At 53.1% G+C, this 22,928-nt stretch overlaps 2 protein-coding genes across 6 annotated transcripts in view; both read left to right on the forward strand.

Moving 5' to 3' along the window:
- The window catches only part of eps8l2 (EPS8 signaling adaptor L2), a 66,252-nt gene extending 46,673 nt beyond the window's left edge, over nucleotides 1–19,579 (forward strand). For all 5 annotated transcript variants that reach the window (XM_088611355.1, XM_088611356.1, XM_088611357.1 and 2 more), the window contains 14 exons: nucleotides 860–981; nucleotides 2,764–2,837; nucleotides 4,427–4,553; nucleotides 5,467–5,555; nucleotides 9,385–9,459; nucleotides 9,827–9,975; nucleotides 10,277–10,427; nucleotides 11,074–11,108; nucleotides 11,222–11,333; nucleotides 11,556–11,687; nucleotides 12,729–12,828; nucleotides 13,081–13,264; nucleotides 14,460–14,592; nucleotides 16,072–19,579. In XM_088611355.1, coding sequence (XP_088467481.1) covers nucleotides 860–981; nucleotides 2,764–2,837; nucleotides 4,427–4,553; nucleotides 5,467–5,555; nucleotides 9,385–9,459; nucleotides 9,827–9,975; nucleotides 10,277–10,427; nucleotides 11,074–11,108; nucleotides 11,222–11,333; nucleotides 11,556–11,687; nucleotides 12,729–12,828; nucleotides 13,081–13,264; nucleotides 14,460–14,592; nucleotides 16,072–16,149 — 1,561 coding nt within the window. In that variant the 3' untranslated portion in view covers nucleotides 16,150–19,579. The remainder of the gene's footprint in view (nucleotides 1–859; nucleotides 982–2,763; nucleotides 2,838–4,426; nucleotides 4,554–5,466; nucleotides 5,556–9,384; nucleotides 9,460–9,826; nucleotides 9,976–10,276; nucleotides 10,428–11,073; nucleotides 11,109–11,221; nucleotides 11,334–11,555; nucleotides 11,688–12,728; nucleotides 12,829–13,080; nucleotides 13,265–14,459; nucleotides 14,593–16,071) is intronic.
- Nucleotides 19,580–20,738: 1,159 nt separating this feature from the next.
- Nucleotides 20,739–22,928, forward strand: part of polr2l (RNA polymerase II, I and III subunit L) — an 8,531-nt gene continuing 6,341 nt past the window's right edge. The window contains exon 1 of the mRNA XM_088611415.1: nucleotides 20,739–20,875. The gene's annotated coding sequence lies outside the window, so the exon portion shown is untranslated. The remainder of the gene's footprint in view (nucleotides 20,876–22,928) is intronic.

Here is a 22,928-nt window from a genome sequence, read left to right on the forward strand (position 1 = left end):
AGGGCACGGGAGAGAGAGACTGGACACAGGGCGTAGGAGAGAGAGAGAGAGACTGGACACAGGGCGTAGGAGAGAGAGACTGGACAAAGGGCACAGGAGAGAGAGAGACTGGACACAGGGCACAGGAGAGGGAGACTGGGCACAGGGCACAGGAGAGAGAGAGACTGGACACAGGACTCGGGAGAGCAAGAGAGCGGACACAGGGCACAGGAGAGGGAGAGTGGACATAGGGTGCAGGAGAGAGAGACTGGACACAGGGCATGGGAGAGAGTGGACACAGGGCACGGGAGAGAGAGAGAGTGGACACAGGGCACGGGAGAGAGAGAGTGGACACAGGGCACAGGAGATAGATAGAGAGTGGACACAGGGCACAGGAGAGAGAGAGACTGGACACAGGGCACAGGAGAGAGAGAGTGGACACAGGGCACAGGAGAGAGAGACTGGACACAGGGCACAGGAGAGAGAGAGAGTGGACACAGGGCACAGGAGAGAGAGAGACTGGACACAGGGCACAGGAGAGAGAGAGACTGGACACAGGGCACAGGAGAGAGAGAGTGGACACAGGGCACAGGAGAGAGAGAGACTGGACACAGGGCACAGGAGAGAGAGAGAGTGGACACAGGGCACAGGAGAGAGAGAGACTGGACACAGGGCACAGGAGAGAGAGAGACTGGACACAGGGCACAGGAGAGAGAGAGTGGACACAGGGCACAGGAGAGAAGGAGTGTCCAGGACTATGAGAAGCTGAAATCTGTAAGATGTGTATAGAATTGTGATAATGAGCCAAGTGGGATGCTGATGACACTGTGTTTAATCGGCCTGTCCAGCAGTGTGTGACCCCTGACCTCTGAACCTGCAGGGTGAACCAGGAGAAGATGAAGCGACAGCGGGAGTCAATCCTGCCCCCCGGCACCACCATGGGGCCCCCACAGCCCGGGGCAAAGGGGCGAGTGGCAGTGCTTCCCTCTGCTGGCAAGAAAGGTCCAGACCATGTACAGACATTGATCAGAGTGGACAGTGTACACCGGTCTGTCCAGACCATGTACAGACATTGTTCAGAGTGGACAGTGTACACTGGTCCGTCCAGGCTGCACACGGACATCGTTCAGAGTGGACAGTGTACACTGGTCTGTCCAGACCATGTACAGACATCGTTCAGAGTGGACAGCGTACACTGGTCTGTCCAGACCATGTACAGACATTGATCAGAGTGGACAGTGTACACTGGTCTGTCCAAACTGCACACAGACATCGTTCAGAGTGGACAGTGTACACTGGTCTGTCCACACCGCGTATGGACATTGTTCAGAGTGGACAGCGTACACTGGTCTGTCCAGACCATGTACAGACATCGTTTAGAGTGGACAGCGTACACTGGTCTGTCCAGACCATGTACAGACATCGTTTAGAGTGGACAGTGTACACTGGTCTGTCCACACCGCGTATGGACATTGTTCAGAGTGGACAGTGTACACTGGTCTGTCCAGACTGCACACAGACATCGTTCAGAGTGGACAGTGTACACTGGTCTGTCCACACCGCGTATGGACATTGTTCAGAGTGGACAGCGTACACTGGTCTGTCCAGACCATGTACAGATTTTGATCAGAGTGGACAGCGTACACTGGTCTGTCCACACCGCGTATGGACATTGTTCAGAGTGGACAGTGTACACTGGTCTGTCCAGACCGTGTACAGACATTGATCAGAGTGGACAGTGTACACTGGTCTGTCCAGACCATGTACAGACATTGATCAGAGTGGACAGCGTACACTGGTCTGTCCACACCGCGTATGGACATTGTTCAGAGTGGACAGTGTACACTGGTCTGTCCAGACCATGTACAGACATTGTTCAGAGTGGACAGTGTACACTGGTCTGTCCAGACTGCACACAGACATCGTTCAGAGTGGACCGTGTACACTGGTCTGTCCAGACCATGTACAGCCATTGTTCAGAGTGGACAGTGTACGCCAGTCTGTCCACACCGCGTATGGACATTGTTCAGAGTGGACAGTGTACACTGGTCTGTCCAGACCATGTACGGACATTGTTCAGAGTGGACAGTGTACACTGGTCTGTCCAGACCATGTACAGACATTGTTCAGAGTGGACAGTGTACACTGGTCTGTCCAGACCATGTACGGACATTGTTCAGAGTGGACAGTGTACGCCGGTCTGTCCAGACTGCACACGGACATTGTTCAGAGTGGACAGTGTACACTGGGTGTGTCCAGACTGCACACAGACATCGTTAGAGTGGACAGTGTACAATCTGTCCAGACCATGTTCAGACATCGTTCAGAGTGGACAGTGTACACCGGTCTGTCCAGACCATGTACAGACATCGTTCAGAGTGGACAGTGTACACTGGTCTGTCCAGACCATGTACGGACATTGTTCAGAGTGGACAGTGTACACTGGTCTGTCCAGACCATGTACAGACATTGTTCAGAGTGGACAGTGTACGCCGGTCTGTCCAGGCTGCACACAGACATCGTTAAGAGTGAACAGTGTACACTGGGTCTGTCCAGACTGCACACAGACATCGTTCAGAGTGGACAGTGTACACTGGTCTGTCCAGACCGCACACAGACATCGTTCAGAGTGGACAGTGTACACTGGTCTGTCCAGACCATGTACGGACATTGTTCAGAGTGGACAGTGTACACTGGTCTGTCCAGACTGTCCTGACAAAGTAAAAAAGCACACAGACTCTGTGTCTCCCTGACTGACTCTCAGTGTCTGTCTCCCACACGCAGAGAGACGCGGATCCTCTGTCTCCGATCAAGAAGAGTCGCATGAGAAACTGGCCCAGCGCATCGAGAAGGAAGTGGTACGTCACTGACTGACACTCCAGTCTCACACCAGCACACCGACACAGCGCAGTCTCAACCGACACTCCAGTCTCACACCAGCACACCGACACAGCGCAGTCTCTCACCGACACTCCAGTCTCACACCGGCACACCGACACTGCGCCATCTCACATCGACACTCCAGTCTCACACCGGCACACCGACACAGCGCAGTCTCTCACCGACACTCCAGTCTCACACCGGCACACCGACAATGCGCTATCTCACACCGACACTCCAGTCTCACACCGGCACACCGACACAGCGCAGTCTCAACCGACACTCCAGTCTCACACCGGCACACCGACACAGCGCAGTCTCTCACCGACACTCCAGTCTCACACCAGCACACCGACACTGCGCCATCTCACACCGACACTCCAGTATCACACCGGCACACCGACACAGCGCAGTCTCACACCGACACTCCAGTCTCACACTGACACAGCGCAGTCTCTCACTGACACCAGTCTCACACTGACACAGCGCCGTCTCACATCGCCACACCAACACAGCACCGTCTCACACCGACACACGGACACAGGCTGACACTCTGACACACGGAAACAGACTGACACTCTGACACACGGAAACAGACTGACACTCTGACACACAGAAACAGACTGACACTCTGACACACAGAAACAGACTGACACTCTGACACACGGAAACAGACTGACACTCTGACACACGGAAACAGACTGACACTCTGACACACAGAAACAGACTGACACTCTGACACACGGACACAGGCTGACACTCTGACACACGGAAACAGACTGACACTCTGACACACGGAAACAGACTGACACTCTGACACACAGACACAGGCTGACGCTCTGACACACTGGCACACACGGACACAGACTGACACTCTGACACACGGAAACAGACTGACACTCTGACACACGGACACAGGCTGACACTCTGACACTGGCACACACGGACACAGACTGACACACGGAAACAGACTGACACACGGACACAGACTGACACTCTGACACACGGACACAGGCTGACACTCTGACACACTGGCACACACGGACACAGACTGATACTCTGACACAGACTGACACTCTAACACATGGACACAGACTGACACTCTGACACACGGACACAGGCTGACGCTCTGACACAAAGACACAGGCTGACGCTCTGACACACTGGCACACACGGACACAGACTGACACTCTGACACATGGGCACAGGCTGACACTCTGACACACGGACACAGGCTGACGCTCTGACACACGGGCACAGACTGACACATGGACACAGGCTGACACTCTGACACACGGACACAGGCTGATGCTCTGATACTCTGACACTCTGACACACGGACACAGGCTGACACTCTGACACACGGACACAGACTGACACTCTGACACACGGCTACAGACTGACACACGGACACAGACTGAAACTCTGACACTCTGACACACGGACACAGACTGACACTCTGACACTCTGACACTCTGACACACGGACACCAGCTGACACTCTGACACTCTGACACCAGCTGACACTCTGACACTCTGACACAGGCTGACACTCTGCTCTCTTGCAGCAAATCCTGAACTGCGCCCTGGACGACATCGAGGTCTTCGTGGCGCGGCTGCAGAAGGCTGCAGAGGCCTTCAACCAGCTCAACCAGAGGAAGAGGAGCAAGAAGAACAAGAAGAAGGGGCCTGCTGGTACAGCTCGGGAGCAGCACCCTCCTCCTCCTCCACTCCCTTCTCTCCCTGACCCCCTCTTCTCCCTCGTCTCCCTCTTCTCTCTCCTCTCTGTCCTCTCTCTCATCTCCCTCGTCTCCCTCCTCTTCCTCCACTCTCTCCTCTACCTGACCTCCTCCTCTCCCTCCACTCCCTCCTCTCCCTGACCCCCTCCTCTTCCTCCACTCCCTCCTCTCCCTGACCCCCTCCTCTCTCTCGTCTCCCTCCTCTTCCTCCTCTCTCCTCTCTCCTCTCTGTCCTCTCTCTTATCTCCCTCCTCTTCCTCCACTCCCTCCTCTTCCTCCTCTCTCTACTCTACCTGACCTCCTCCTCTCCCTCCACTCCCTCCTCTCCCTGACCCCCTCCTCTTCCTCCACTCCCTCCTCTCCCTGACCCCCTCCTCTCTCTCGTCTCCCTCCTCTTCCTCCTCTCTCCTCTCTCCTCTCTGTCCTCTCTCTTATCTCCCTCATCTCCCTACTCTTTCTCCACTCCCTCCTCTCCATGACCTCCTCCTCCTCTCCCTTGTCTCCTTCCCCTTCCTCCTCTCTCCTCTCTCGTCTCCCTCCTCTCTCTCCTTTTCCTCCTCTCCCTCGTCTCCCTCCTCTCTCTCCTCTCTGTCCTCTCCCTCGTCTCCCTCCCTTCCTCCTGTCTCCTCTCCCTTGTCTCCTTCCCCTTCCTCCTCTCTCCTCTCTCGTCTCCCCCCTCTCTCTTCCTCTCCCTCATCTCACTCATCTCCTCTTCCTCCTCTCCCTCCTGTCTTTCCTCTCCCTCGTCTCCCTCCACTCCTGCAGTAGCCTTACTCTCACCACTGTTGGAGTGTAGGGGAAGTTTGCGGCTGTAAACTTTGTCTTCATGGCTGCTGCTGCTGCTTGACATCACTGTTTTATTTTCTCAGAGGGCATGCTGACCCTTCGCGCCAAGCCCCCCACGCAGGCAGAGTTCACAGACAGCTTGCAGAAGATTAAACTGGCTTTCAACCTGCTGGTGAGGCCCGCTGAGCACTGAACCCCTTCATCACCCTTTTACCCTCATCTGCCACTCAGCTCTGTTACATCTTCTGTCACTACTCTCTCTTCAGTGTCATCACCCCTGTACCCTCATCTGACACTCAGCTCTGTTACATTTTCTGTCACTCAGCTCTCTTCAGTGTCATCACCCCTGACCCTCATCTGACACTCAGCTCCGTTACATCTTCTGTCACTCGGCTCTCTTCAGTGTCATCACCTCTGTACCCTCATCTGACACTCAGCTCTGTTACATTTTCTGTCACTCGGCTCTCTTCAGGTCATCACCCCTGACCCTCATCTGACACTCAGCTCTGTTACATCTTCTGTCACTCGGCTCTCTTCAGTGTCATCACTTCTGTACCCTCATCTGACACTCAGCTCTGTTACATTTTCTGTCACTCGGCTCTCTTCAGGTCATCACCCCTGACCCTCATCTGACACTCAGCTCTGTTACATCTTCTGTCACTCGGCTCTCTTCAGTGTCATCACTTCTGTACCCTCATCTGACACTCAGCTCTGTTACATCTTCTGTCACTCGGCTCTCTTCAGTGTCATCACCTCTGTACCCTCATCTGACACTCAACTCTGTTACATCTTCTGTCACTCGGCTCTCTTCAGTGTCATCACCCCTGACCCTCATCTGACACTCAGCTCTGTTACATTTTCTGTCACTCGGCTCTCTTCAGGTCATCACCCCTGACCCTCATCTGACACTCAGCTCTGTTACATCTTCTGTCACTCGGCTCTCTTCAGTGTCATCACCCCTGACCCTCATCTGACACTCAGCTCTGTTATGTCCTCTGTCACTACTCTCTCTTCAGTGTCATCACTTCTGTACCCTCATCTGACACTCAGCTCTGTTACATCTTCTGTCACTACTCTCTTCAGTGTCATCACCCTTGACCCTCATCTGACACTCAGCTCTATTACGTCCTCTGTCACTACTCTCTCTTCAGTGTCATCACCCCTGTACCCTCATCTGACACTCAGCTCTGTTACATCTTCCGTCACTCGGCTCCCTTCAGCGTCATCACCTCTGTACCCTCATCTGACACTCAGCTCTGTTACATCTTCTGTCACTCGGCTCTCTTCAGTGTCATCACCCCTGACCCTCATCTGACACTCAGCTCTGTTACGTCCTCTGTCACTACTCTCTCTTCAGTGTCATCACCCCTGTACCCTCATCTGACACTCAGCTCTGTTACATCTTCTGTCACTCGGCTCTCTTCAGTGTCATCACCTCTGTACCCTCATCTGACACTCAGCTCTGTTACATCTTCTGTCACTCGGCTCTCTTCAGTGTCATCACCTCTGTACCCTCATCTGACACTCAGCTCTGTTACATCTTCTGTCACTCGGCTCTCTTCAGTGTCATCACTTCTGTACCCTCATCTGACACTCAGCTCTGTTACATCTTCTGTCACTCGGCTCTCTTCAGATCATCACCCCTGACCCTCATCTGACACTCAGCTCTGTTACATCTTCTGTCACTCGGCTCTCTTCAGGTCATCACCCCTGACCCTCATCTGACACTCAGCTCTGTTACATCTTCTGTCACTCGGCTCTCTTCAGTGTCATCACCCCTGACCCTCATCTGACACTCAGCTCTGTTACATTTTCTGTCACTCGGCTCTCTTCAGGTCATCACCCCTGACCCTCATCTGACACTCAGCTCTGTTACATCTTCTGTCACTCGGCTCCCTTCAGCGTCATCACCTCTGTACCCTCATCTGACACTCAGCTCTGTTACATCTTCTGTCACTCGGCTCTCTTCAGTGTCATCACCCCTGACCCTCATCTGACACTCAGCTTTGTTACGTCCTCTGTCACTACTCTCTCTTCAGTGTCATCACCCCTGTACCCTCATCTGACACTCAGCTCTGTTACATCTTCTGTCACTCGGCTCTCTTCAGTGTCATCACCCCTGTACCCTCATCTGACACTCAGCTCTGTTACATCTTCTGTCACTCGGCTCTCTTCAGTGTCATCACCCCTGACCCTCATCTGACACTCAGCTCTGTTACGTCCTCTGTCACTACTCTCTCTTCAGTGTCATCACCCCTGTACCCTCATCTGACACTCAGCTCTGTTACATCTTCTGTCACTCGGCTCTCTTCAGTGTCATCACCTCTGTACCCTCATCTGACACTCAGCTCTGTTACAGTACATCTTCCGTCACTCGGCTCTCTTCAGTGTCATCACTTCTGTACCCTCATCTGACACTCAGCTTTGTTACGTCCTCTGTCACTACTCTCTCTTCAGTGTCATCACCCCTGTACCCTCATCTGACACTCAGCTCTGTTACATCTTCTGTCACTCGGCTCTCTTCAGGTCATCACCTCTGTACCCTCATCTGACACTCAGCTCTGTTACATCTTCTGTCACTTGGCTCTCTTCAGTGTCATCACCTCTGTACCCTCATCTGACACTCAGCTCTGTTACATCTTCTGTCACTACTCTCTTCAGTGTCATCACCCTTGACCCTCATCTGACACTCAGCTCTGTTACGTCCTCTGTCACTCAGCTCTCTTCAGTGTCATCACCCCTGTACCCTCATCTGACACTCAGCTCTGTTACATCTTCTGTCACTCGGCTCTCTTCAGTGTCATCACCTCTGTACCCTCATCTGACACTCAGCTCTGTTACATCTTCTGTCACTCGGCTCTCTTCAGATCATCACCCCTGACCCTCATCTGACACTCAGCTCTGTTACATCTTCTGTCACTCGGCTCTCTTCAGTGTCATCACCCCTGACCCTCATCTGACACTCAGCTCTGTTACATCTTCCGTCACTCGGCTCCCTTCAGTGTCATCACCTCTGTACCCTCATCTGACACTCAGCTCTGTTACATCTTCCGTCACTCGGCTCCCTTCAGTGTCATCACCTCTGTACCCTCATCTGACACTCAGCTCTGTTACCTCCTCTGTCACGTGGCTCTCTTCAGTGTCATCACGCCTGTACCCTCATCTGACACTCAGCTCTGTTACATCTTCCGTCACTCGGCTCCCTTCAGTGTCATCACCTCTGTACCCTCATCTGACACTCAGCTCTGTTACCTCCTCTGTCACTCGGCTCTCTTCAGTGTCATCACGCCTGTACCCTCATCTGACATTCAGCTTTGGTCCATTACATCATATCCATTACACGTTATCACCTGTCACCTGTGACCCAGCTCAAAATGTATTACGCTACCACTGTAACTTTATGTCATTGACAGTTCTGTGACTTCACCTCTGTTGCCTCATTTGTGACCGAGCTCTGATCTATCTCATCACCTCTGTTGCTTCTTCTCCAGTCTTTTACGTTGTTAGTGATCCCAGTTAAATTAAGTCTTTCGGGTGTTAGATGCAATTATCTTAAATATTGGAAATGGAGAGAATTTTGCTTTGGTGTCTCATTTGATGAAAACAAACATGCTCCTACATGATCCACACAGATCTTAGGGGTGAGCAGCTGGACCGGGCCGTGCTGGGAGGTGGATGGGCTCGGTGTCGGTGATCAGCACCGCCTGTAAGCTGCCTGAGGCACTGAGGAGCCACAGCTCTCCGCAGCTGTGCTGCTGGGCGAGACCCAGCCGCCCGGTCCCGCTGTCGGACGGGTTTTAGTGTTTTTAACAGGGGAGCAGGACTGGCCAAAGGCAGGTCTGCAGTGATTACAAACGTTAGAATGGGGTTGTAGTCTGGAGGGGTGAAGGAATTGCGAGGGGGTCTGGGAGAGGAGAGAATCAGACACTCAAGGGGAGAGAGAGAGGAAGGAAAGGTCTGCAAGTACCACCCTGATCTTGCCCTCACACTGCCTCCTGTAGGCCCGACTGCAGAAACACATCCAGAACCCCAGTGCCGCAGAGCTGATCCATTTCCTGTTTGGACCACTGGAGCTGGTGAGACGCTGACTGGCTGGCCTGCTGACCACTGACCACTGACCACTGACTGCCTGATTGGCTGACTGCTGTTTGGCAAACCTCCCAATGAGAACCTGAATAGTGTGACCACTGAGTGTCTGACCCATCACGCTGAATAGCTGACATACTGACTGACACTTGTGTTGATGCAGTGTGTTGTGTGTTAATGCAGCCTGCTGTGTGTGTTAATGCAACCTGCTGTGTTGTGTTGTGTTAATGTAGCATTTTGTGTGTTATTGCACCCTACTGTGTTGTGTGCTGTGCTGTGTTGTGTTGTGTTGTGTTAATGTAGCATTTTGTGAGTTAATGCAGCCTACTGTGTTGTGTGCTGTGCTGTGTTGTGTAGGTGCTGCAGAGCTGTGGCGGTCCCGAGTTGCCCCGATCGGTGCTCAGCCCCCTCCTGTCTCGGGAAGCAGTGGACTTCCTGAGGGGTCACCTGACCCCCAAGGAGATGGGGGTGTATGAGCTGCTGGGGGAGGCCTGGACTCGGAGCAGGTTAGACACATGTCCCTCTCTCTCCCATCCCTCTCTCTCTCCCATCCCTTTCTCTCTCCCATCCCTCTCTCTCCCATTCCTCTCTCTCTCCCATTCCTCTCTCCCCCATCACACTCTCTCTCCCATTCCTCTCTCTCCCCCATCATTCTATCTCTCCCATTCCTCTCTCCCCCAACACTCTCTCTCTCCCATCATTCTCTCTCTCCGACTCCTCTCTCCCAGCAGGAGCACGGTGCCTGACACACTGACGAACTCTTCTGTGTCTCCTGTTCTCACACCTCCTCTCTCTCTCGGGCTCCAGGGCGGACTGGCCACAGGATCCGCACGCCCCGCCCTACTATCCCAAGTTCCGGAACGGCTGGGAGCCGCCGGCGGAGATGTTCCAGGGCGTCCCCTGGGAGAGAGAGGGGTCCCAGCCAGGGCCCACAGACTACAGGAGGCCCTCCGAGGAGGTGTGAGGAGAGGGGGGCAGGGTGGGGATTAGGGGGGACAGGAATGTGGATGATTGGACACAGTGGGGATTGGGGGGACAGGAATGTGGATGATTGGACACAGTGGGGATTGGGGGGACAGGAATGTGGATGATTGGACACAGTGGGGATTGGGGGGACAGGAATGTGGATGATTGGACACAGTGGGGATTGGGGGGACAGGAATGTGGATGATTGGACACAGTGGGGATTGGGGGGACAGGAATGTGGATGATTGGACACAGTGGGGATTGGGGGGACAGGAATGTAGATGATTGGACACAGTGGGGATTGGGGGGACAGGAATGTGGATGACTGGACACAGTGGGGATTGGGGGGACAGGAATGTGGATGATTGGACACAGTGGGGATTGGGGGGACAGGAATGTGGATAATTGGACACAGTGGGGATTGGGGGGACAGGAATGTGGATGACTGGACACAGTGGGGATTGGGGGGACAGGAATGTGGATGATTGGACACAGTGGGGATTGGGGGGACAGGAATGTGGATAATTGGACACAGTGGGGATTGGGGGGACAGGGAGGGGGAGCTGGACGAGGGGATGGGTGGGCAGCACACCTGTGCAGATCGGTGACTGTCTCTCTCCTCCTGTCCTCTCTCGCAGTTCCCAGCGGCACAGGCCTGCCCCCCGCTGAACGGGTACGTAGCCGTGGGGTCCCCCTTCTGTGTGACAGGGTGCTCGCCGCCCGCAGGGGGGCAGGGGGTGTCTGGTCAGGCTCGCTCAGTGCTCTCCTGTCCTCCCGGTGTCGCAGGAATTTCGATCCGCCCAGAGCAGGCCATCCCAGGAAGTACGCCAAGATCCGCTACCACTTCGTCGCCAGAAACGCCAACGAGCTGTCGGTGCTGCAGGACGAGGTGCTGGAGGTACGAGAGGGTCAGAGGCAGCGAGTGGGTCAGCGAGTGTGTGTGTGTATCAGTGTGTGTCAGCGAGTGTGTGCGTCAGTGTGTGCCATTGTGTGTGTGCGTCAGTGTGTGTGCTTCAGTGTGTGTCAGCGAGTGTGTGTGGGTCAGTGTGCATCAGTGTGTGTGCGGGTCAGTGTGTGCGCCTGTCAGCGTGTATCAGTGTGTGTGTGCTGCCACCTGCAGGTCTTGGAGGATAACAAGCAGTGGTGGAAGCTGCAAAACCGCAGTGGGCAGGCGGGGTACGTCCCCTTCAACATCCTGGACGTCGTCAAGCTGGAGGAGCCCCACGGTGTGCCTGAGCCCCTCTACAGCCAGGTACACCTGTAATAACACCTGGACGCCACACCTGTGTACAGCCAGGTTCACCTGTAATAACACCTGGACACCACACCTGTGTACAGCCAGGTACACCTGTAATAACACCTGGACACCACACCTGTGTACAGCCAGGTTCACCTGTAATAACACCTGGACACCACACCTGTGTACAGCCAGGGACACCTGTAATAACACCTGGACACCACACCTGTGTACAGCCAGGTTCACCTGTAATAACACCTGGACACCACACCTGTGTACAGCCAGGGACACCTGTAATAACACCTGGACACCACACCTGTGTACAGCCAGGGACACCTGTAATAACACCTGGACACCACACCTGTGTACAGCCAGGGACACCTGTAATAACACCTGGACACCACACCTGTGTACAGCCAGGTTCACCTGTAATAACACCTGGACACCACACCTGTGTACAGCCAGGTACACCTGTAATAACACCTGGACACCACACCTGTGTACAGCCAGGTACACCTGAAATAACACCTGGACACCACACCTGTGTTCAGCCAGGTACCTGTAATAACACCTGGACACCACACCTGTGTACAGCCAGGGACACCTGTAATAACACCTGGGCACCACACCTGTGTACAGCCAGGTTCACCTGTAATAACACCTGGACACCACACCTGTGTACAGCCAGGGACACCTGTAATAACACCTGGACACCACACCTGTGTACAGCCAGGGACACCTGTAATAACACTTGGACACCAAACCTGTAGAGCCACGTACACCTGAAATAACAGACAGCACAGCTGTAGAACCAGTTACACCTGTATAAAGTACTGCACAGCTGTAGAACCAGTTACACCTGTATAAAGTACTACACAGCTGTAGTTCAAGGCACACGTGTATAAAGTACTACACCAAGCACATTTGAACGTCCCTTCCTGTTCTCAAAAGCAGACAGGTTAAAGGAACTAAATCTCTTTAGTCGTCAATATTGAAGATTAATTGTGAAGCAAGTATTCAAAATCCTCAAACGCATCTGTCTCTGTCTCCCCCAAGCCAAACCAGGGGTATCGGGGACCCCCACCCTCCAGCCCTCTGAGTCGGGGCAACAGCTACGAGATTGTGGGGCCACGCATGTCCCCCCGCGACAAGGACCGTGAGTATCGTGCGAGGACAGCCCTACGTGTGTCCCTGCTCGTGTCCCTGCACATGTCCCTAACCCCGTGCGTGTCCCTGACCCTGTCCCTGCTCATATCCCTGCATGTGTCCCTGCGCATGTCCCTATCCATGTCCCCGTGCGTGTCCCCGACCCTGTCCCTGCGCATGTCCCCGCATGTGTCCCCGCGCATGTCCCTGTCCCTGCGCATGTCCCCGTGTGTTCATGAGGCTCCCTGTCCTCTCTGTCCAGCGCGTGCCCAGCACATGGACGAGGTCAACGACGAGCTGCTCAAGCGCATCACCAACACCAGGGGTCAGCCGCCCGCCAGGAACTTCCGCATCGAGCGACAGGCCAGCGCGCCCGTGCCCCTGACCTTCGACTCGCCGCCCGCCCAGGTCTCCACCTGGCTGCAGAGCAAGGGCTTCTCCAGACCGTGAGTCCGCCCGTCGTCTTGTCCATCTCAGCGCAGTGTTCATGTACTGGAGTGTCCAGTCAGTGTGTCTGTATGAACCCCTCTCTCTCTCAGTGCAGTGTTCATGTACTGGAGTGTCCAGTCAGTGTGTGTGTGTTAACCCCTCTCTCTCAGTGCAGTGTTAATGTACTGGAGTGTCCAGTCAGTGTGTGTGTGTTAACCCCTCTCTCTCAGTGCAGTGTTAATGTACTGGAGTGTCCAGTCAGTGTGTCTGTATGAACCCCTCTCTCTCTCAGTACAGTGTTAATGTACTGTAGTGTCCAGTCAGTGTGTCTGTATTATCCCCTCTCTCTCTCAGTGCAGTGTTAATGTACTGGAGTGTCCAGTCAGTGTGTCTGTATTAACCCCTCTCTCTCTCAGTGCAGTGTTAATGTACTGGAGTGTCCAGTCAGTGTGTCTGTATGAACCCCTCTCTCTCTGTACAGTGTTACTGTACTGGAGTGTCCAGTCAGTGTGTGTGTATGAACCCCTCTCTCTCAGTGCAGTGTTCATGTACTGGAGTGTCCAGTCAGTGTGTCTGTATTAACCCCTCTCTCTCAGTGCAGTGTTAATGTACTGGAGTGTCCAGTCAGTGTGTCTGTATGAACCCCTCCCTCTCTGTACAGTGTTACTGTACTGGAGTGTCCAGTCAGTGTGTGTGTATGAACCCCTCTCTCTCAGTGCAGTGTTAATGTACTGTAGTGTCCAGTCAGTGTGTCTGTATTATCCCCTCTCTCTCTCAGTGCAGTGTTAATGTACTGGAGTGTCCAGTCAGTGTGTCTGTATTAACCCCTCTCTCTCTCAGTGCAGTGTTAATGTACTGGAGTGTCCAGTCAGTGTGTCTGTATGAACCCCTCTCTCTCTCTCTCAGTGCAGTGTTCATGTACTGGAGTGTCCAGTCAGTGTGTCTGTATTAACCCCTCTCTCTCAGTGCAGTGTTAATGTACTGGAGTGTCCAGTCAGTGTGTCTGTATTAACCCCTCTCTCTCTCAGTGCAGTGTTAATGTACTGGAGTGTCCAGTCAGTGTGTCTGTATGAACCCCTCTCTCTCAGTGCAGTGTTACTGTACTGGAGTGTCCAGTCAGTGTGTCTGTATGAACCCCTCTGTCTCAGTGCCGTGTTCATGTACTGGAGTGTCCAGTCAGTACTATGTGCTGTATCGACCCCTCTCTCCCAGGACGGTGGAGTGCCTGGGGATCCTGACTGGAGCCCAGCTGTTCTCTCTGAATAAGGAGGAGCTGCGGAAGGTGTGTGGGGACGAGGGCTCCAGGGTCTACAGCCAGACCACAGTGCAGAAGGCCCAGCTGGAGGTGAGGCAGCGGCTCGGGACAGACAGGCCGTCTATACAGGAGGAGATTGTATAGGAGCCCGGAGCTTCTGTACAGTTATATACAGCATGGAGAAGGCATATAATCAGAAGCTTTAGGACACCCATCTCTACTGCCCCATCTAACATTCTCTTGAAATCAGAGAGTTGTAGTGGTGTCCAGTCATCTGTATGAACCCCTCTCTCTCTCAGTGCAGTGTTCATGTACTGGAGTGTCCAGTCAGTGTGTCTGTATGAACCCCTCTCTCTCTCAGTGCAGTGTTAATGTACTGTAGTGTCCAGTCATCTGTATGAACCCCTCTCTCTCTCAGTGCAGTGTTCATGTACTGGAGTGTCCAGTCAGTGTGTCTGTATGAACCCCTCTCTCTCTCAGTGCAGTGTTAATGTACTGTAGTGTCCAGTCAGTGTGTCTGTATTAACCCCTCTCTCTCTCAGTGCAGTGTTAATGTACTGGAGTGTCCAGTCAGTGTGTCTGTATGAACCCCTCTCTCTCTCAGTGCAGTGTTAATGTACTGTAGTGTCCAGTCAGTGTGTCTGTATTAACCCCTCTCTCTCTCAGTGCAGTGTTAATGTACTGGAGTGTCCAGTCAGTGTGTCTGTATGAACCCCTCTCTCTCTCAGTGCAGTGTTAATGTACTGGAGTGTCCAGTCAGTGTGTCTGTATGAACCCCTCTCTCTCTCAGTGCAGTGTTAATGTACTGTAGTGTCCAGTCAGTGTGTCTGTATTAACCCCTCTCTCTCTCAGTGCAGTGTTAATGTACTGGAGTGTCCAGTCAGTGTGTCTGTATGAACCCCTCTCTCTCTCAGTGCAGTGTTCATGTACTGGAGTGTCCAGTCAGTGTGTGTGTATAAACCCCTCTCTCTCTCTCAGTGCAGTGTTAATGTACTGGAGCGTCCAGTCAGTGTGTCTGTATGAACCCCTCTCTCTCAGTGCAGTGTTAATGTACTGGAGTGTCCAGTCATCTGTATTAACCCCTCTCTCTCAGTGCAGTGTTCATGTACTGTAGTGTCCAGTCAGTGTGTCTGTATTAACCCCTCTCTCTCTCAGTGCAGTGTTAATGTACTGGAGTGTCCAGTCAGTGTGTCTGTATGAACCCCTCTCTCTCTCAGTGCAGTGTTCATGTACTGGAGTGTCCAGTCAGTGTGTGTGTATAAACCCCTCTCTCTCTCTCAGTGCAGTGTTAATGTACTGGAGCGTCCAGTCAGTGTGTCTGTATGAACCCCTCTCTCTCAGTGCAGTGTTAATGTACTGGAGTGTCCAGTCATCTGTATTAACCCCTCTCTCTCAGTGCAGTGTTCATGTACTGGAGTGTCCAGTCAGTGTGTGTGTATGAACCCCTCCCTCTCAGTGTTCATGTACTGGAGGAGTGTGAGACGTCAGGCTCATTCAGATCATCTGTATATGGAGTAATGAAGGCCCGAATGGCCTCCCCTCACCCTTCGCCTCTTGTGTTTCTCTCAGAAGAGCCAGGGGGACTCGGAGCTGCAGGAGATCATGAAGAGGCGGCAGGAGAGGGTGGAGTCCAGCTCGCAGCCCTGAGCGTGCTCGCAGCGTCTGTCAGCTGCGCCCCAGTGAGAGTGAGGTCACAGCAGACTGGCCCCTGCCCACACGGCCACCCTTCCCACAGTCCCCCACTCTGGCCTGCTCTCACTGCACGGCCAGTCCCGTTATGTCATGACATCACAGTGATCCCAGCACTGGAGTGACATAAGCAGGAGAACATCTCAACTCCACACTGTGGACAAACTGTCCCTTTCTCTACCCCATCTCTCTGTCTCTCCCACTGTCTCTGTCTCTCCCACTGTGTCTCTCTCTGTCTCTCTCACTGTGTCTCCATGTCTCTCTGTCTCTTTGTCTCTCCCAGTGTCTCTCTCTGTCTCTCCCACTCTGTGTCTCTCTGTCTCTCCCACTGTTTGTCTCTCTGTCTCTCCCACTGTGTGTCTCCATGTTTCTCTATCTCTTTGTCTCTCTCTGTCTCTCGCACTGTGTGTCTCTCTGTCTCTCGCACTGTGTGTCTCTCTGTCTCTCGCACTGTGTGTCTCTCTGTCTCTCGCACTGTGTGTCTCTTTGTCTCTCGCACTGTGTGTCTCTTTGTCTCTCGCACTGTGTCTCCATGTCTCTCGCACTGTGTCTCTCCCTGCGTTCAAACACATCACCATCTGTTGCTGTTTGCCTGAATGTCTGTGTCCTGCCCTGTTTCAGCTGTGTCCCTGGGCTTATCCTCTGCTCTTGCTGGGGCCCAGACCTGCAGGCCCTTTGATCGCTTGGCTCTCAAACACACAAAAGACTGTGCTGGACCTGTTTCCTGAATAAATACCACTCACTGTAGCTCTACACACACAGTGGGGTGCTGGCAGGGTTTGGGGTACAGTATAAGAAGAGGGGGGTTCAGACTGGAGGACCCACCCTGCAAGTTAACACGACGAAATCCTCTATATTAGAAACAAAGGTTATTAGCATCACTAGATTAGGAGCTTCAATGGGCATTTCTCAATATTGTCTAAATGAATACTGTAATAAAGCTGGACTAGAGAGGGGATCTAGGCTTGTCTTTTGCGTTGTAAACAGAATAGGAGGCTCTTCTTTGCACAGAGGGTGGTGGGAGTGTGGAACAAGTTGCCCAGTTGTGCTGTTATAGCTGATGCCCTGCGTTCTCTTTGTCCAGTTTGAGGGTGTAATTCTGTAACCCCTGAGCAGCTGCCAGCACAGAGTGCTCGTTAGGGCTCTGAAGACTCGTTAATCCTAGCAAATCGTAGTTATGAATCATACTGTCCTCAGGGGGCCGATACTGACATCTACAACCATACTAGTCTGCAGATCCATGAAACCCAAAGGGGTCTGTTCAGCTGTGTTCCTGAGACCCCCCCCCCAAAATGGCAGCTGGGGTCCCCGAGAGACCTGGCCGAGCTGGGGGGGGCTCAGGTCAGAGCAGCTGTCGGGCAGCCTGGTCCCCGGGTTCGAGCAGGCTCCAGTCAGGGATACGCCTCTGTGCAGCTGGTGCCAGGGGGTTTGGGGTACGGGGGGTGCCAGTGTGGTGCCCCTGCAGCCTGCTGGTGGAGGGAGGGAGAATCTTCGCTTTTCCTTCTTTACTCATTCATCTCCATAAACGCGAACTCAGTCCTGCGTCTTGGAAATCCAGCTCCCCAATAAACGCGCTGCTCTGAACCGCGGAGCCGAAGGATGAGCCCACCCCCGCGAGGGCGCCGGGCGGGGGAGGGTTACTGCGGCGTCAGGCGATACCGCTGACCCTTGTACTGGCGCTCCGTGAAGCAGCGGAGCGGACTGATAAGGGCTGATAACGGAGGCGAAGGTCTCTGGCGCAGCGCCGCGGTGACGGAGGTCACGGCGCGTCGGCTCGGGTGACAGCCGCGCCCGAGCGCAGGGCTGTGTCGTGCTGCCCCCTGCTGGCCACATCGGGTATCGCGCCCGTCCGGCCCACACTGGGGAACAGGGCGAAACGCACTGGGATTTTAAATAACCACAGAAAGTCAGGACCTTGGTTTAATGTCTCATCCGCACGAAGGCGCCTTTTTTTACAGTATAGTGTCCCCACTCACACCTCTTCCAGCAGCAGCCCCAGCTTTCCCGGGAGTCTCCCCTCCAGGTACTGGCCAGGCTCACACTGCTGGGCTGCAGGGGGCTGTGGCTGCAGCTGTGTTGCACTGACATATCAGATAGTCCATCCATCCCTCTTCCAGCTGGTTTATCCAGGACAGCGTGAGGGAGCCGGAGCCACACAGGGCACACACACAGACTCACACAATGGGCGCACACACACATTCACAGGGCACACACACAGACTCACACAATGGGCGCACACACACATTCACAGGGCACGCACAGACACAGACACACACACATTCACAGGGCACGCACAGACACAGACACACACACATTCACAGGGCACACACAGACACACACACACACACACTAACACATTCACAGGGCACACACATTCATAGGGCACACACATTCACAGGGCACGCACAGACACAGACACACACATTCATAGGGCACACACATTCACAGACACACTCACAGGGCACACACACACATTCACAGACACACATGGCACACACAGACACACACATTCACAGACACACTCACAGGGCACACACACACACATTCACAGACACACTCACATGGCACACACAGACACACACATTCACAGACACACTCACAGGGCACACACACACACATTCACAGAAACAACTCACATGGCACACACACATTCACAGGGGCACACAGACTCACTCACACAGACACACACAGACAAGACTCGCACACAAGGTAGATCTTAGTGGAATCCACGAGGAAGATCGAAACCTGTGGATTAATTGTACTGATGAGTTGCTGAGTGCTGAGTCACAGTAAATGTGGCCCGACCCCTTAACCCCTGACCCCTGACCCCTGACCCAGGGGAGGAGGAGGAGGGAGGCCGGACAGCACAGCAGGGAACGATTCCTGATTACTGTCCTCTTCCCTCCCACACGTTCATCATCATCATCCTCAGAAACTTTTACAGTTTCGAGTCCGCCTTTAAGAGTTGCATCGAGAAAAAAAGGCAGTGACAAGACAGAGGAGAGAAGCCACAGTCTTCAAGGTCTTTAAGATGTCTGGGATGACCTGCAAGCTCTTCAGGAAGTCGGAAAAGGGCTGCCAGGCCAGAATCCACATTTGCAGCTGGGCCACATATGGAAAACGTCATTTCACACTTGTCGAAGAGCTTGCAGATCATGCCAGCCATCGGAAAGACCTCCACCTTCTCTTTACCCTTCAGTTAGCTCTTCCACACCTCCGATCTCCTTTCTTCTCCTCCTGTCTTCCTGTTTCTAGATCGTGGGTGGGTTTATACAGTTTGATTAGGTCCCACGTCTGTGAAGCCCTGCTGATTGGTCATTACTGTATACGATACCATGTCATAATCTTTGCTTTTCCCGAAAGACCAATAAACAAATCAAACATAAAAGTTGCATCTGAAGTGCTTTACAGTGGGTGTAAAAAAGCAGTTTTAAGACTAGCAAGTTACAAAGTACAGAAAGGAAAGCCGATCGCTGAGACGTGCAGCAGGAGTTGGAGCATGGAGAGGACAGATTGAAATGCTCTCAGGGCGGGAGACTGTCTGACATCCATGGGGAGAGAATTCCACAGCTTTGGGGCGCAGCAGGAGAAGGCCCTGTCCCCCACAGAGTGTGGACGTCATTATAAATTCTTTAAATAATAATAATAATAATTGCTTACACTTATATATAGCGCTTTTCTGGACACTCCACTCAAAGCGCTTTACAGGTAACGGGGATCCCCTCCACCACCACCAATGTGCAGCCCCACCTGGATGATGCAACGGCAGCCATAGTGCGCCAGAACACTCACCACACATCAGCGATCAGTGGGGAGGAGAGCAGAGTAATGAAGCCAATTCATAGATGGGGGTTATTAGGAGGCCATGATTGGTAAGGGCCAGGGGAAATTTGGCCAGGACACCACGGTAACATCCCTATTCTTTTCATGAAACACCCTGGGATTTTTAATGACCACAGAGAGTCAGGACCTTGGTTTTACGTCTCATCCGAAGGACTGAAGTGTCCCCGTCACTATACTGGGGCATTAGGACCCACACAGACCGCAGGGTGAGCGCCCCCTGCTGGCCCCACTAACACCTCTTCCAGCAGCAGCCTCAGCTTTCTCAGGAGTCTCCCATCCAGGTACTGGCCAGGCTCACACCAGCTGAGCTCCAGTGGGCTGCCAGTTGTGAGCTGCAGAGTGATATGGCCCTAGTGTGTAAATTCCAGGCATCGCTAACTGGGAGGCTAGAAGCTTTTGAATGAAATGCATTAACGAAAGTGAGGGAAATATTGTGACAACAGCAGCGGCAGGAGCAGTAATCCCGTTGATCGTGTCGCGCTCTTACAGCAGGGAGAAAAAAGCTCGATGACCTCATGAAAGGATGAGAAATCCGCCGTCGACAATCGCAAAAGGAAAAATCTAGAACCCTGAGGACGAATTGACCCACCGGGACACCGTTGCTCAGAACGTACCAATATTGAGAAAATAGGGGTCAGCTAAGAATCGTATTATTATCCTGTTTCCTTATGAACCCAAAGTTTAATTTAGACAATGGAAATATGGGATTATATTAGAAAGGTCTTTAGATTAATAATAACCGACGATTGCGTCATTAATAGTACTGCGCCCATTAGTTCCTCTTTATAGCAGCGGCGCTGTGTGGTCTGTTCCGGCAGTGTGGTTGACGCGTGTGTGGACGGTGAGTGTCAATAATTCCGAGCTATTTCATCTTTAATTCGTATAAACTGGGAGTTAGAACGATAAAGCGGCGGTGTAGCCGCACTTATTCTAGGGTCCAGGTTATCGAGGGTCCTGCAGGGAGCTGTTCTGTCTAGTTTCAGTCGCTTTAACGAGCTTCAGCGTGGCTGGTTGTTGATGGAGGAGAAGCGGGAAGAGAGATCGCAGACATGCTGGATGATGAACAGTGTTTCCGCAGTGATAAGGGACGTGTTGCCGGGGTCGAGCTGTAAAACGGGGAGATCTGTGTTCAGGTCGTGTGCGAGATGAGCGTCTTGTCGAGACGCTGCGTCTCCGCATGGCGACGTGATCACGCGTGTGTGGAAATGTCTCCCGTGTGCCTCTGAGGACAGGAATGGAGATACGGGGTGTCCGGCCGGAGAATGAGAATGCACCCCCCCGTGAGGCCTGCCCGTGAGAGCTGGGGTGAATGAAGGTGATCGGAGGCCCCTAGGCTACAGGTTGTGTAGACACCCCTGGCCATCCCAGTACCAGGAACAAGCGAGAGAAAATACTGTAATAATTCAGTGATGTGTTCAGAGTCAGGGCTGCTACCGCCGATTCACACGGAGTATGACGCGGCACACACACACACACAACTATAGTCTGTACTGTAAGTACACCAATGCAACCAATAAATCAGGTTCACAGCCAATCAGCGAGCTGACAACAGAAATCATGTGAGTTTTTTTTATTTAGGCATAATCAGAACACAAATCGTGCAACAACAACACGATCAGCACAGCAGAGACCAGTGAGCACACCGGGCGAGTCCATTATTACAAGAACAACACCAGCAATCCCAGGACACAGTCAGTCAGTCAAGACACTGCATCCACGATGAGATACGAAAGATACAGGCCACAAACCAAACAGCAGGGCCCTCCAGAACACGTTCTTACCTGTAGAAGGTTTCCTGTCTTGTTTTCCTTGCAGCTCAGCTATGACCCGCAGTTGGGTCTGGCTCAGGCCGACTAGACGACGATCCGGCAGACTTGAAATAACCAGTCCGTCTGGGGATCTTTTTCAGTAGCGCCCCTCCTGCTGGGCTTTTCGCCGTTGGGCCCCGCTATCACGTTCTCTATCGCCCACGCAGCTGAGAGCCAGCGTACACTTGCACCCAAGGTGACCCGCAGGGCGACACCACAGTGATATCAACACCGCCGGAATACATTTGAACTGTGAAACCCGTGGCGTCTGATGGAGCCTGCTCGCAGAATCTGTATGTTATTCTGTACCCATAGAGTGGTAGGAGCTGGGAACTCCTGCTGAATTCGCATGCTAAACTCTACCCTTCAGGCTGGCTTGAGCACAGATGCTTCTCCCTCCCTGTGTTGAACTCCCACCTTCTGTACTAAACACCCTGGTGGGGAATGTTTACACTAAACTCGCTGATAAGAAAGGAATGTTTTAAGTGCTTTCTGAGTCCTGGAGTTTCTTGAGAAAGCTACCTCAAAGACAGGAGGGGGAGGGTGTAGAGAAAAGTGTATATAGGCGATGTAGAGTCATATCCCCCCTGAGCTGCGATAACTCCTGTGGTCCTTATTGTGGCTTCTTGTATGCCTACAGTAAAGCTTGGCTGGACGAACGACACTTCAGGCTCGGATCTCTTGGTTTCTACACATCTATCCGATCATCGAGTCGCAGGCTGTTCACTGGGGCCCACAGGTCCCTTACAAAATAATAATAACGTAACAAATTCGGGTTCTGGGGCTTGTGCCCTCACTGCCTGGGCTCGAACCCGGGTCTTGCTGGCTGAGCTAAAGAAGACCTTCCTCAGTTATGAGCAGGGGCGTGTTCGTTACAGTAACAATAATTCTGTCCAGTCAGGGGCCCCTGGTCAGTCTGGGCCTCTAGGCTACAGCCTAGGCCAGCCTGTTCGTTAATCCGCCCCACTTGTGAGGGTGCACCCCCGCTCAGAGGCCTGGCTGTGAGGGTGCACCCCCGCTCAGAGGCCTGGCTGTGAGGGTGCACCCCCGCTCAGAGGCCTGGCTGTGAGGGTGCACCCCCGCTCA

The sequence above is a fragment of the Lepisosteus platostomus genome, chromosome 18 (assembly GCF_059453375.1).
Source record: "Lepisosteus platostomus isolate fLepPlt1 chromosome 18, fLepPlt1.hap1, whole genome shotgun sequence".
In the NCBI taxonomy this organism is placed as follows: domain Eukaryota; kingdom Metazoa; phylum Chordata; class Actinopteri; order Semionotiformes; family Lepisosteidae; genus Lepisosteus; species Lepisosteus platostomus.